The following is a 14,868-nucleotide window of genomic DNA, read 5'->3' on the forward strand; positions in this document are numbered from 1 at the left end:
CAGTGACCTCAATCTTTACTAAGACACTCCAGAGTGAGGAACAGGCCTTAGGGGCCAACTTATATACAGTGCTCCCAAGGGATGCTGGGATCCCTTGGGACTTCAGAGGATGAACTCCCTGGTGGCAGAACATGGGAGTGCATGCTTTACAGATACACAACAGTCTTCGTATCGCTATCTGGAAATTCAATATTCATCAGGGGGTTGTTGACACTGCTGTATATGTTTATTGAAATGCAACAACAGTTTAGTACAAAAAGGTTGAGCATTATACTGTGGGGTTGCATCCACATCGTTGCGGAGGTGCGGCGAATGAGGGTACGAGGCCCAGAAGAGCCGAGGGCCCAGGGGCAGCACGGACCTGCCCACCTGCGATATGTGTGCGCACTAGGTCCGTGCAGCAGAACAGGTCTCCAGTCGTCCTGGTTAACCCTTGCCACTGGATAAAGGCCTAGCTCTGTCGAGCCCATAGTGGCTGATGTGCAACGGTCACCACACGTTAAAAAAATCCACGCACAGGCATCTTCCACCCCCTCAACCGGAGTTCAGGACTGGAATATCGGGTCCTTCATTGAAACATCTGTGAACTCCTGTGGAACTCTTGTGGAAGCAAGTCATGCCTATGATGATGATGTTGACCCCTCTTGGATGCTACAGGCAAAGACACAGGTCTTTCAGTTCATGTCTTTCTGTAATGGTGAGCTTATGTGTCTGTGTCTGGGATGTCCGCAGCCTTTTAGAGGTGTATGTGACCTATTTACTCACCTACAGTATTTACTTCTGATGTCAGTGAAATTGTTGCACCACTTCCAATCAGGAAGTGCCTGTTACAACAATATTGGATTGTTACGTGGTGCTGTGATACAGAGGGTTTTCTGTGTGCTAATTACACCATTATTAATAAGACAATGGTGTTTATTGAATGCCTTCAGTTTTGGGGGGGAAACCAGAAAGCAATGACACCTGATATGATGTTAGATATTATGCATGTTTTATCAATAGTTCCAGAGTTCCCATATCAGTTTCAGACTTTTCCTGCATACCAGACAATTTTCATATGTTTTTGATTTGATTTCCTCTGAATACGTCCCCTCAGGCAGCACACAATGTTGGTATTTAAAAAAATAATTTCCTTTTTTACTTCTGTGCTCAGTTGTATGTGTACAAGAATTGCTGCCTGCCTTTTACTGCACAATATTTATGACTATTTAATCTCCGTGCTTCACTATGTATCTCTTTGCTGCTATTTTTCATTTCTCCCTGTTTTTCTGTTACTCTCTGTGTCCCTGTCTTTGTGTCTGTCCCTGACCCTGTCTCTCTCTCTCTCTCTCTGTCTCTCGGTCTCTGTCTGTGTGTCTGTCTCTCTCTTTATATGTCTCTGTATCTCTGTCTCTTACTCTCTCTGTCTGTGTCTCTCTTCTGTGTGTGTGTCTCTCTATCTCTGTCTCTGTCTCTCTCTGTCTGTGTGAGTGTGTCTCTCTCTTTGTGTGTCTCTATGTATCTGTGTGTGTGTGTCACTCTCTCTTTGTGTGTCTCTATCCCTGTCCCTGTCTCTCTGTGGTCTGTGTCTCTCTCTCTCTTTGTATGTCTCTGTCCCTATCTTTCTCTATGTCTGTGTCTGTGTCTCTCTCTGTTTGTGTGTGTCTCTCCCTCTCTCTCTCTCTGTCTGTGTGTGTCTCTCTATCCCTGACTCTCTCTCTCTCTGTCTGTGTGTGTGTCTCTATCCCTGTCTCTCTCTCTGTCTGTGTGTGTGTCTCTATCCCTGTCCCTGTCTCTCTGTCTGTGTCTGTCTCTCTCTGTCTGTGTGTCTCTCTATATGTGTGTGTGTGTGTGTGTATGTGTGTGTGTGTCACTATCCCTGTCTCTCTCTCTCTCTCTCTGTCGCTGTGTGCGTCACTATCCTTGTCTCTCTCTCTCTCTCTCTGTCTCTGTCTGTGTGTGTGTCACTATCTCTCTTCATTTCCTACCCTCTGCTGATGTTTTCTCTGTATTTTCCACTTCACATCTGTCACTCAGTTCTTGCTATTCCAGGCACAGCACGTGCTTGAGCAGAATAGTCAGTGAGATCCTCTGAGGATTTGTGTGACTGTGCTCATTTTCGCTGTGAAATGTGGAAGATTTTGGCCATTTTAAAAGCACATAGAAACCCCACAGAACCGATCAGTTATAGGAAATCCTCTCTCATAGGAATATAAGAACATAAGAAATAGGAGTAGGCCATACGGCCCCTCGAGCCTGCTCCGCCATTCAATAAGATCATGGCTGATCTGATCATGGACTCAGCTCCACTTCCCCGCCCGCTCTCCATAACCTCTTATCCCCTTATCGTTTAAGAAACTGTCTATTTCTGTCTTAAATTTATTTAATGTCCCAGCTTCCACAGCTCTCTGAGGCAGCGAATTCCACAGACTTACAACCCTCTGAGAGAAGAAATTTCTCCTCATCTCTGTTTTAAATGGGCGGCCCTTTATTCTAAGATCGTGCTCTCTAGTTCTAATCTCCCCCATCAGTGGAAATATCCTCTCTGCATCCACCTTGTCAAGCCCCCTCATAATCTTATACATTTTGATAAGATCACCTCTCATTCTTCTGAATTCCAATGAGTAGAGGCCCAACCGACTCAACCTTTCCTCATAAGTCAGCCCCCTCATCCCCGGAATCAACCTAGTGAACCTTCTCTGAACGGCCTCCAAAGCAAGTTTATCCTTTCGTAAATATAGAAACCAAAACTGCACGCAGTATTCCAGGTGTGGCCTCACCAATACCTTATATAGCTATAGTAAGACTTCCCTGCTTTTATACTCCATCCCCTTTGCAATAAAGGCCAAGATACCATTGGCCTTCCTGATCACTTGTTGTACCTGCATACTAACCTTTTGTGTTTCATGCACAAGATGTGCTTACCTCAGGGCTCCCATGATCTTTGGAAATTCCAATAAAAATTAAAGCAATGTATGTGCATTTACTCATTGTCTGAAATATAGAAACAACTAGTCAGGTTTAGGAGAACCACGATGTGGGAGAGGGGAAGAGGCAACTATTATTATAGGAGCAAAAACTAGTTTGTATATTAACTGTTTCTAACATTTAAACAATAGGTGTGTGTATACCTTTGGGGACAAAAAGGTCCCAGAGTCTTCTGACTGGGTTCCTAGAATCAGGTTTATACTTACAGCTCAGGTATAAGCCGAGCAATTTCTAAATGTGATCGTAGCCGATCAATGCTTAATCTGTTTATATGATGTTCCTCCAGCCAATATTTTAGTGGAGGGGCTAACCCATTTAAAATAGGTTAACACATTTGTTAAAATAGTGGACAAAAGAGCATCACACGGATGTGTTAAATATTTATCTGCTCATAGCACGCAGAAATTTCTATAGAAAAACTTGCAATTATATAATGCCTTTCATGACCACCAGACATCCCAAAGCCCTTTACAAATTAAACACTTCTTTTTTGAAGTGCAGTCACTGTTGTAATGTAGGAAACTTGAGAGCCAATTGGCACACAGGAAACTCTCACAAAAGCAATGTGATAATGACCAGATAATCTGTTTTCAAGCTATTGATTGAGGGATAAATACTGACCAGGACACTGGCGATAACTCCCCCTGCTCTTCTTCGAAATAGTGCCATGGGATCTTTTACGCCCACCTGAGAGAGCAGACAGGGCCTCGGTTTAACATCTTATCTGAAAGACAGCGCCTCCAACAGTGCAGCACTCCCTCAACACTCCCTGGAGTGAGACTTGAACCCACAACCTTCTGACTGAGAGGCACAAGTGCTGCCCACTGAGCCACGGCTGATATCCATGTTCTGCTTTGATTTATTTCCACATCAGTTATTTATTATTGAAGCAGAACAAATAACTCAGAATGAATCACAAAGAAACAAAGCCAACTTTTTTGATGCATTTATTTGCGATGGTATTTTCATTTAGAGGAACAACACCTACATACATTCTGTGAAGTCCTTGCACTATTTGTAGTGCTGCCTTTGCAGGAGAACACACTGGCACCTTGGGGTCGTTGGTAAAGTAAGGCACCTGCTGGAATGAACAGGTCAAGGTGACTTGGTGATAACCCTTAGGCTTAGCTAGGTCAGGGAGGCATTGACATAATCCAGGCCTTCCCCCCCCATGACCTTCAAATACAGTCACAAGCCAACAGAGACTATTGGCTGGTTGAATGGATCCCCAAGTCCCACCCTGCAAGACCCCTCTCCATGCAGGTATTTGTGAAATTCAATGTTTTTAGAATAAATTTGTAGCAACTATTACTGTGATCAAGTGATCCAAAGTGTCTGATTCAGTTACAATATTATTACCATGTATTTCAACGCATTGAAACTAAAACGGATGCTGTTGCTCAGACATTGTTTTAAATACCACAAAGAAATTATTAACTTTATTCACACAGTTTTCAAATATCCAACATTTTTCTCATGAAGAAATGTCCATGTTCCAGTTGGACAAACATTTGCCTTTCATCCTCGGTCTGTGTGAAAGGGACTGTACCTTCACTTTGCCACATACATTTCTTACATTTGGACCTATTAAACATTCTTTTCTTCTTTAGTATTTGAGGAAACTAAATTTGCTTTTGTTTCTATTTTGAACAACATCTTTACAACCATTATTTATTTTCACCTTTCTGCAATTTGGCATAGGTTGAGTATCTCAGTGCTGGGGTGAAACGATGATCTGATACTGCCCAGAACTGGCAAAGCCTTACACTAAAACTTTGAAAAGATTGAAAGGTCATTTCAGATTAGAGAACAGGTAGTTTTTCCTTTATGGGGGCTTTTTATGGAGTTGCTTCACTTTGTTTCCCGGTTGTTTCATTTGCTGCCTGTGCTTTCCTGTTTCCATTTCGCATCTTTTGCAATCTCCATTTCTTCTGCTTTGGAGGTTCTCATGTCAATTGTTTCCTTTTCGTCGGGTTCAGGTGTTTTTTTTAAATCTTTAGTCGTTTCTTTCACTTCTTGTGCTTCTTCCTCTGGTTTATCCATTTTCTTTTCACTTTTACTATCTTCTGTCAGTTCTTCAGCCGAGGTTCCAGGCTCCTTTTGACCTTTAGATGATTTTGTTGGCTCTTCGAGTTGCTTCTGTTGATCGGCTTTGTGCTCTTCACCTAAACCTTTGGCACTTTCCTTGTCCGTAGGATCTCCCAGCTCATTAAAGTCTTCCCGAGGAGCAGCTCCTTTAGCCACTTTACCCACTCCCTTTATCTCAGCATCATCTTCCTCCTCATCCTCCCCCACCATCGCTGAGACTGCTCCCCTCATAGACCCTGCCTTTGCCTCTCTCGCTACCTCTGTCTCTCCCCTTGTATCTTTCTCCATCTCACCCTTTGTCTCTATCTCTTCTTTTGTCTCTTTCTCTGTCTCTCCCTTTGTCTCTTTCTCTGTCTCTCCCTTTGTCTCTTTCACTATCTCTCCCTCTGTCTCTTTCTCTATCTCTCCTTTTGTCTCTTTCTCTATCTTTCTCTTTGTCTCAGTATCTTTCTCCATCTCTCCCTTTGTCTCTTTCTCTTTCTCTCCCTTTATCTCTGTCCCTTTCTCTGTCTCTCCCTTTGTCTCTGTCTCTATCTCTCCTTTTGTCTCAGTATCTGTCTCCATCTCTCCCTTTATCTCTGTCTCTTTCTCCATCTCTCCATTTTTCTCTGTCTCTCCCTTTGTCTCTGTCTCTATCTCTCCTTTTGTCTCAGTATCTGTCTCCATCTCTCCCTTTATCTCTGTCTCTTTCTCCATCTCTCCATTTTTCTCTGTCTCTTTTTCTGTCTCTCCCTTTGTCTCTGTCTCTATCTCTCCTTTTGTCTCAGTATCTTTCTCCATCTCTCCCTTTGTCACTGTCTCTTTCTCTATCTCTCCCTTTGTCTCAGTATCTTTCCCTATCTCTGCCTTTTCCTCTGTCTCTTTTTCTATCTCTCCCTTTGTCTCAGTATCTTTCTCTATCTCTCCATTTTTCTCTGTCTCTTTTTCTGTCTCTCCCTTCGTCTCTATCTCTATCTCTCCTTTTGTCTCAGTATCTTTCTCCATCTCTCCCTTTATCTCTGTCTCTTTCTCTATTGCTCCCTTTTTCTCATTCTCTATCTCTCCCTTTATCTCAGTATCTTTCTCTATCTCCATCCCTGTCTCTTTCTCTATCTCTCCCCTTTTCTCTGTCTCTTTCTCTATCTCTCCCTTTGTTTCTTTCTCTATCTCTCCCTTTGTCTCTGTCTCTTTCTCTATCTCTCCCTTTGTCTCAGTATCTTTCTCTATCTCTCCCTTTTCCTCTGTCTCTTTTTCTATCTCTCCCTTTGTCTCAGTATCTTTCTCTATCTCTCCCTTTATCTCTGTCTCTTTCTCTATCCCTCCTTTTATCTCTGTCTCTTCCTCTATCTCTCCCTTTATCTCAGTATCTTTCTCTATCTCTCCATTTTTCTCTGTCTCTTTTTCTGTCTCTCCCTTTGTCTCTGTCTCTATCTCTCCTTTTGTCTCAGTATCTTTCTCCATCTCGCCCTTTATCTCTGTCTCTTTCTCTATTGCTCCCTTTGTCTCATTCTCTATCTCTCCCTTTATCTCAGTATCTTTCTCTATCTCCATCCCTGTCTCTTTCTCTATCTCTCCCCCTTTCTCTGTCTCTTTCTCTATTTCTCCCTTTGTTTCTTTCTCTATCTCCCCCTTTGTCTCTGTTTCTTTCTCTATCTCTCCCTTTGTCTCTGTCTCTTTCTCCGTCTCTCCCTTTATCTCTGTCTCTTTCTCTAACTCTCCCTTTGTCTCAGTATCTTTCTCTATCCATCCCTTTATCTCTGTCTCTTTCTCTATCCCTCCCTTTGTCTCAGTATCTTTCTCTATCTCTCCCTTTGTCTCAGTATCTTTCTCTATCTCTCCCTTTTTCTCTGACTCTTTTTCTATCTCTCCCTTTGTCTCTATCTCTTTCTCTATCTCTCCCTTTGTCTCAGTATCTTTCTCTATCTCCCCCTTTGTTTCTTCCTCTATCTCTCCCTTTGTCTCTGTCTCTTTCTCTATCTCTCCCTTTATCTCTGTCTCTTTCTCTATCTCTCCCTTTGTGTCTTTCTCTATCTCTACCTTTGTATCTTTCTCTATCTCTCCATTTGTATCTTTCTCTATCTCTCCCTCTGTATCTTTCTCTCTCTCTCCCTTCGTATCTTTCTCTCTCTCTATTTTTGTCTCTCTCTCTCTCCCTATCTCCCCCTCTGTCTCTTTCTCTATCTCTCTCTTTGTCCCTGTCTCTTTCTCTATCTCCCCCTTTGTATCTTTCTCTATCTCTTCCTTTGTCTCTGTCTCTTTCTCTATTTCTCCCTTTGTCTCTGTCTCTTTCTTTATCTCTCCCTTTATCTCTGTCTCTTTCTCTTTCTCTATCTCTCCCTCTGTCTCTTTCTCTGTCTCTCCCTCTGTATCTTTCTCTATCTCTTCCTTTGTCTCTGTATCTTTCTCTATCTCTCCCTTTGTCGCAGTATCGTTCTCTATCTCTCCCTTTGTCTCAGTATCTTTCTCTATCTCCCCCTTTGTATCTTTCTCTATCTCTCCCTTTGTCTCAGTATCGTTCTCTATCTCCCCCTTTGTATCTTTCTCTATCTCTCCCTTTGTATCTTTCTCTATCTCTCCCTTTGTCTCAGTATCTTTCTCTATCTCTCCCTTTGTATCTGTCTCTTTCTCTATCTCTTCCTTTGTCTCAGTATCTTTCTCTATCTCTCGCTTTGTAGCTTTCTCTATCTCTTCCTCTGTCTCTTTCTCTGTCTCTCCCTTTCTCGCTGAGGTTTCTCCCGTTATCTCAGCAATTTCTCGATCCATGGCCTCACCCATCGTGGTTTCGCCCTCTTCTGCCTGTCCGTCTGTGTCAGCAGCCTCTCTATCTGTGACCTCTCGTCTTGCTTCAGCAGTATCTTCCCTTTCATGGTCTTTCCTTTGAGTGATTTCTCTTTCTTCAGCAATTGCTTTTGGTGAAGAATTCTTTACTTCATCTTTTATTTGTTTTGTGGTTTCTGTTACGTCAGCAACATTTCCCTCATCAAACTTCTCTTTTTTTCCCGTGGCTTTTTGCCCATCATCTTCATCAGGAACAGGTATTGTTTTCTTGTCCTTTTCTGGTTCTTTGCCTTCTCCATGTTTTGTTTTTGTTTCAAGTTCTTCCTCAGGCACTGCTTCAACAGAAGTTTCTTCATATTCCGCCCGACCAACCTCCTGCGTTGTTTCATTTATAATTTCTTCGACGAACTTATAACGGAGGGGTGCCTTTGTAGGGGTTGCCTTCACTTGAGTTGTGAAATCGGATTGTGGTTGACCATAGGCATAAGATGGAGGAGTGAAGTCAAATCTGGTCTCCTCACCATCGAGGAGTTTCCTTAAACAAAGAACAAAAACATGGTTGGGTATATCAGATCTAAACATTAAATACAAATTCCATTATCTCTTAAATGCTGTGAGATCTGTCAAGCTCAGATAACAGCCTATAAGCTAAAATCCAAAATTTTTAAAGGAATGTTATAAAGTAGAATTAAGAGCTGCATGAACATAACACAAGAAATAGGAGCAGGAGTCAGCCAATTTGGCCCCTCGAGCCTGCTCCGCCATTCAATAAGATCAAGGCTGATCTTCTACCTCAACTCCACTTTCCTGCACTATCCCCATATCGCTTAATGCACACAAATCTATCGATCTCAGTCTTGAATATACTCAACATCCACAGCCCTCTGGGGTAGAGAATTCCAAAGACTCACAACCTTTTGAGTGACAAAATTCCTCTTCACCTCAGTCCTAAATGGCTGACCCCTTATCCTGAGACTATGACCCCTAGTTCAAGTCTCTCCAGCCAGGGGGAAACAACCTCTCAGCATCTACCCTGTCAATCCCCCTCAGAATTTTTTACATTTCGATAAGATCACCTCTCATTCTTCTAAACTCCAGAGAATATCGGCCCAAGTCAGGTAACAGTTATTTTTGAAATAACACTTGTGACACATTTTTTTGATTATATTAGAGAAATACATGAGGCAATAACTAAATGACCCGAAATGGCTGATTTATTCCCATTGATACAGCACAGATTCAACAGAAGCGCACTACCCAGAGGTGTGCATTGGAGAATGGGCTGTAACGCCATAGTCCTGATTCTCTGAACATTGCTCCATTCCAGTCACACCTTGCAGTGCATTCTATGGATCTACAGAGCAGCATCATTTATTTCAATTTTTTTCTCTGTTGATGATGAATGATTAAATTGGGAGGCATGTCAGGCTAATTTGATTACAGACTGGTGCGCAGTAGAAATTCGAGCTGCTAACATCATAATCATAAAATAATAAACTTGAAAAATGGGCATATAACTGGCAAATGAAATTCATAAATGTGAGGTATTACATTTTGGTAAGAAAAATAGGGAGGTCACATATTACTTGGAAAATACAAACTAAGTGGGGTAGAAGAGCAAAGTACAAATACACGAATGACTGAAAGTAGCGACACAGGTTAACAAGGCCATAAAAAAGCAAACCAAGCACTAGGGTTTATTTCTCATGGGATACGATTGAAAAGTAGTGAAGTTATGCTAAATCTGTATCGAGCCTTGGTTAGACCACACTTCGAGTACTGCGTACAGTTCTGGTTGGCATATTATAAAAAGGATATGGAGGTACTGGAGAAGGTGCAGGGAAGATTTACAAGGATGATACCAGAAATATCAGGAAAGGACGAAAGGGTCTCTTTTCTCTTGAAAAAAGAAGGCTGAGGGGAGACCTAATAGAGGTCTTTAAAATTATGAACGGTTTTGATAGAGTGAATACAGAGAGAATGATTCCACTTGTGGGGAAGACCAAAATTAGAGGCCATCAATATAAGATAGTCACCAAGAAATCCAATAGGGAATTCAGAAGAAACTTCTTTACCCAGAGAGTGGTGAGAATGTGGAACTCGCTACCACAGGGAGTGGCTGAAGCGAATAGTATCGATGCATTTAAGAGGAGGCTAGATAAGCATATGAGGGAGAAGGGAATAGAGGGTTATGCCGATAGATTTAGATGAGGAAAGACGGGAGGAGGCGAGAGTGGAGCATAAACACCGGCATGGACTGGTTGGGCCGAATGGCCTGTTTCTGTGCTGGATATCCAATATGATCCTGTGTAATCAGCCAGAGATACCAGAAACTCTTCAGCAACATTCAGAAATTCCTCGCTCCTAAGTCATTTAACAATTCCCATTATTGTTAGTCAGACCTGGCAGTCAGTTTCCACCACATCTGCTGATTTACATAAACTTCGAACCGACTTTATACAACTAAATGAACTAATTCAAAGTTATTGAATTGCTAGGTATAATCCTACCTTCTTTACAGGAGTGTGACAAATTGTAGTAATCTCCTTAGTCAATATATCATGAAAGACAATTTTTTTTCTCTCAACACATTGCTTTGTATTATTTATAGAATACAGAGGGAAGCATTCGTCCCATCGTGCCTGTGTGGCTCGTTGAAAGAGCTATACTATTTATCCTGCTCCTTTGCTCTTTCCCCGTAGTCCTGCGAATTTTTCCTTTTCAAGTATATATTCAATTACCTTTTGAAAGTTCATTTGATACAGAAATCTGAATAAACGAGGAAGTTAGTAATATGCTAATTGGATCTGAATATTTTTAACCTGTGCTTTTTATCTTGAGATGTTTGCATGGCTCTGCGATAGGAGTCTTGCATCTGAGTCAGTAGGGCTTGGGTTTAAGTAATACTCCAGGACATGGAATCATAGAATCATAGAATGGTTACAGCACGGAATGAGGCCATTCGGCCCGTCAAGCTCATGCCGACTCTCAGCCAGTCCCACTCCCCTGCCCTTTCCCCTTGGCCCTGCAAAGTTTTTCCCTCAGATACTTGTCCAATTCCCTTTTGAAAGATAAGATTGAGTCTGCCTCCACCACTCTTTCAGGCCGTGCATTACAGATCCCAACCACTCGCTGCGTAAAAATGCTTTTTCTTACGTCGCCTTTGGTTCTTCTGCCTTAAATCTGTTTCCTCTGGTTCTCGACCCTTCTGTCACTGGGAACAGCTTCTCTCCATCTACTCTGTCCAGACCCCTCATGATTTTGAACACCTCTATCAAATCTCCTCTCAATCATTTCTGCTCTAAGGAGAACAACCCCAGCTTCTCCAGTCTGTCAACGCAACTGAAGACTTCAGCTCATAAGCTCGGCTGACAGTTCAGTACTGCATTATCGGATGGCATGTTAAAACTGAGGCCCCATCTGTCTGTTCAGGTGGACATAAAAGGCCCCCAGGCACTTGTACGAAGAAAAGCAGGGAGCTTCCCCAGTGTCCTCGGCCAACATTCTTTGCTCAACCAAAATAGATTAGCTGATCATTCATCTCATTGCTGCTTGTGGAACCTTGACATATTAACCCGTATAACAGTGACTATGCTTCAAAACTAATTTATTATCTGTGAAGCATTTAGGATGTCCTGAGGACATAACATCTACAATGTAAATGGAAGATCTTTTCTTGTTAAATGGATTCTGTTGCTAATTCAAATATATTGCAGATGCTCCAAGCGATACGTTATTCTCACAAATCGTTTCACGCTTTCAAATTCACTTTGGCTGTTACATTGCTGAACATAATCCATGTGGCTTTATCTTCCCTTCCATGTTACTTTAAACTTTACAACATCAGTTGGTCACGTGCGCACACCATTGATTGGTCCTACCTGTAAGCAGTGATCTCCACATCTAAAGCCATTTTGACATTCAGCAGATCTTGATATTCCCTCAGATGATGAGTCATTTCTTGTTTTGTATCTTTAAGCTCGTTTTCTAATTGTTGGACAGTTTTCTACAGAACAAAAAGTTAGATGTTAGGTTAAGGAACAAAGTGATGTGTTAGAGTTTTCTATTAAAACAGCTCTCACCTGGTATTGGATTAAATCTCCATGGTGACTGTCTTCAACAACATTCATCTGTTTCTCCAAAGACTCCTTCCTCCCTCTTATTGTCTCCAGCTCTATATTCTTGGACTGTAGTTGCCGATTGTACTCGTTGATCTCCTGCCTTGTGCTCTGTAGAGCTACTCTGTTGACTTCTGCTGCATCGTTGATTTTGGCTATTCTGGATGTGAACCATTCCTCGGCCTGCTGCATGTTGCCATTGGTGTATCCTTCCATCTGGGCTCGGATCTCCCTCAGGGCTCCCGTCAGGTTGGGCTTGGTGAAATCTTTCATTTCAACACTGACCTGCGAGGCTTGGATCTGAGCGAACAGATCAGCCACCTCTTCCTCGTGACTGTTCTTCAGGAACACGATTTCCTCCATGAGCGACTGTGCTTTTCTTTCTAGCTCCAATTTAATCAAGTTGGCGTTGTCGCTGTGCTTCTTGTAGGCTTGAATACTTGCTTCGGTGTCGTGTCGAATTTGTACTTCTTCCTCATATTTCCCCTTCAGTCGTTGGAGATCTTCCTCCAGGTGCTCACGGTCCAGGTGAATCTGCATCTTCTGGTTCTCAATTTCTTGGATGAGGTTTCGTAACTCTGTCATTTCTGGCTCATAGATATTTGCAAGGCCGGATTGAGAAGTTTGCCTCTCCCTCAGGTCTGTGATTTCAGCCTCCAGACCCTTGTTCTGCTGCTCCAGCTGCCTGACCTTGTCGATGTAACCGGCGAAGCGGTCGTTGAGACCCTGCATCAACTCCTTCTCGTTGGCGCTGACCACGTTGGAATCTTCAGTGAAGAGGCTGGTCTGGTAGAGCTGCCCACCTTCCGAGTGCCTGTGGGCTGGTGAGCTGTACCCTCGGGCCGCAGACAGGGCGCTGTGCTTGAGCGGTGATCTGGACCAGTCCTGAGAGCTGCATTCTGCACTTAGAGAGCCTGGGTTCCGAGTCAAGGTCGCTGAGTACAGCTTCCCGAGCGGAGAGCTGCTGCCAGGCTGCCGGCTATCACTCATCTTGCTTGCGCTGGGCTGTCGGTAACAGTGCAGAGTCACTCCTTTTTCTCTGCCTTATATAGGGAGTGCGAGTGGTGAATTTGCAAAACTGATTCTTTGCCTACTTAAGGGAAATTTGTGATGTTGCTGCTCTTTCCAGTTGCCGTTAACACAATAGTGGTTTGCGAGAGAATATGTTGCCATGGGAGTTTGGTTCATGTAATTATTTTACATTGCTCAGTTACATGTTATTTTTGCTTCCAAGTGCTTGTAGGTGTTTCACACTTGAAAATCGCTGATCATTGTTCTGGAGGAATTCGTAGTTTCTCAATGTACCCCGGTGGGTCTCACAGTTCATGTCCAACCACCAACCTCAGGCCAGTGCATGTGTTACAAAGTTGGGATGGAGTATGGGTCACAGTTGGGTAAAAGAAAAGCCTCTTAGTAACAGGTGGATGAATGGTTAGTGCAACAACACTACATGCCACCCTGGAACCAAACTCAACAATAGGATCGAACAATACGCATAAGTAGGCCTGTACTCTGCATACAGCTGACGAAAATGACTTGAATCAGATAAATGCTTGTTTCATGCGCAATAATTCCACACTGACCACGCTGACATATAGTCGTACTATGTGGTAATAGCCAGAGGGTCAAAGAGAATGATAAAATATGTGAACAGTTTAGCGTCTGAAGTAGTATCCATGTTTTGCATGAGATGCTAAGCTGCCTGTTCAATTGATTCAGGTTGGATGTAAAAGACCTAATGGCGCTATTCAAAGTGTAGGGAGTTCTCCCAGTATCCTGATCAACATTCCTCCCGACACCATAGAACAGTACAGCGCAGAAGGAGGCCATTCGGCCCATCGAGTCTGCGCCGGTTTTTTCAAAGAACTATCCAGTTAGTCCCATTCCCCGCTCTTTCTCCATATCCCAATAATTGTTTCTCCTTCAAGTATTTATCCCATTCCCTTTTGAAGGCTACTATTGAATCTGCTTCCACCGCCCATCAGGCAGTGGATTCCAAATCCCAACCACTTGCTGCGTAAAAATTTTTCTCCTCATGTCGCCTCTGGTTCTTTTGCCAATGACTTAAATCGAGCCCTCTGGTTATCGACTCTTAAATACATTCACTGGTCACTAATCTCATTTGTTGTTTGTGGGATTTTGCTGCACACAAATGGACCTGCCAGGTTCATAGCATCTTACAGCACAGAAGGAGGCCATTCAGCCCAGCATACCTGTGCTGGCTCTTTGAAAGAGCTAGGTTTGTCTACAGTAATAACTGTTATTGATTTCACTGCAAAAATAAATTCATTGGATGTGATGCTGTTTGGAATATCCTAAGGGCACGATACGGAGCTATATGAGGGATGGGCAATAAATGCCGGCCTTGCTAGCAATGCCCACATCCCTTGAACGAATAAAAGAAACAGCATGTGGATCCTTCTTCCTGCTCTGATTTGATGGGCTAGAAATTGCGCAGCGCTCTGTTTGGGGCATTATCTTTTGCAGGAGCATAAAAGTATCGCCGGGCAAAAACGATTTGCTGCTCCCGAGAACTTCAGCTTTGGCGCTCCAAGAGGAAAGTGGAGCACTGAATCCAGCGCTATCACTCCCCTTAGAGCACTAAAGGGAGTGAGGGGGCCGTAGCGGCAGAGCGCTGAGCACTGTTGGGGGCAATGTTGCCGCCTGTACAGCATCCTTCCCTTGCTTAAAGGGAAGGGCCAGTGATGGGTTCAATCACTCTGCATGCTCGGTCTGTGAGGCTACGGGACCTGCGCGACATGCACAACAGCCCCAAGCTCTCTCAGGGCCGAGGAATCGCGGTTTCAAGAGAAATCAGGAGGCACCAGGCTGGGAAGAGAAATATATTTTGCCCGATCTGATCACCACTGCTTTAAATATCGCTCCTGAAGGGCCAGCTGAGCTGATAATGCCTCCTGCAGCTGCTGTTGTTGGCGCC

The 14,868-nt window shown here is 43.2% G+C and overlaps 1 protein-coding gene across 1 annotated transcript; it reads right to left on the reverse strand.

Moving 5' to 3' along the window:
• Nucleotides 1-7,772: 7,772 nt before the first annotated feature.
• LOC139235180 (neurofilament medium polypeptide-like) lies at nucleotides 7,773-12,920 on the reverse strand. Its single transcript, XM_070866399.1, has 4 exons — nucleotides 11,895-12,920; nucleotides 11,694-11,818; nucleotides 7,996-8,347; nucleotides 7,773-7,940 (listed from the first exon to the last, which is right to left on the reverse strand). Exons 1-4 carry the CDS (start codon nucleotides 12,918-12,920, stop codon nucleotides 7,773-7,775), a joined length of 1,671 nt encoding a protein of 556 aa, XP_070722500.1.
• Between the last annotated feature and the right edge of the window lie 1,948 nt (nucleotides 12,921-14,868).

This window comes from Pristiophorus japonicus, chromosome 22 (genome assembly GCF_044704955.1).
Source record: "Pristiophorus japonicus isolate sPriJap1 chromosome 22, sPriJap1.hap1, whole genome shotgun sequence".
Taxonomy (NCBI): domain Eukaryota; kingdom Metazoa; phylum Chordata; class Chondrichthyes; family Pristiophoridae; genus Pristiophorus; species Pristiophorus japonicus.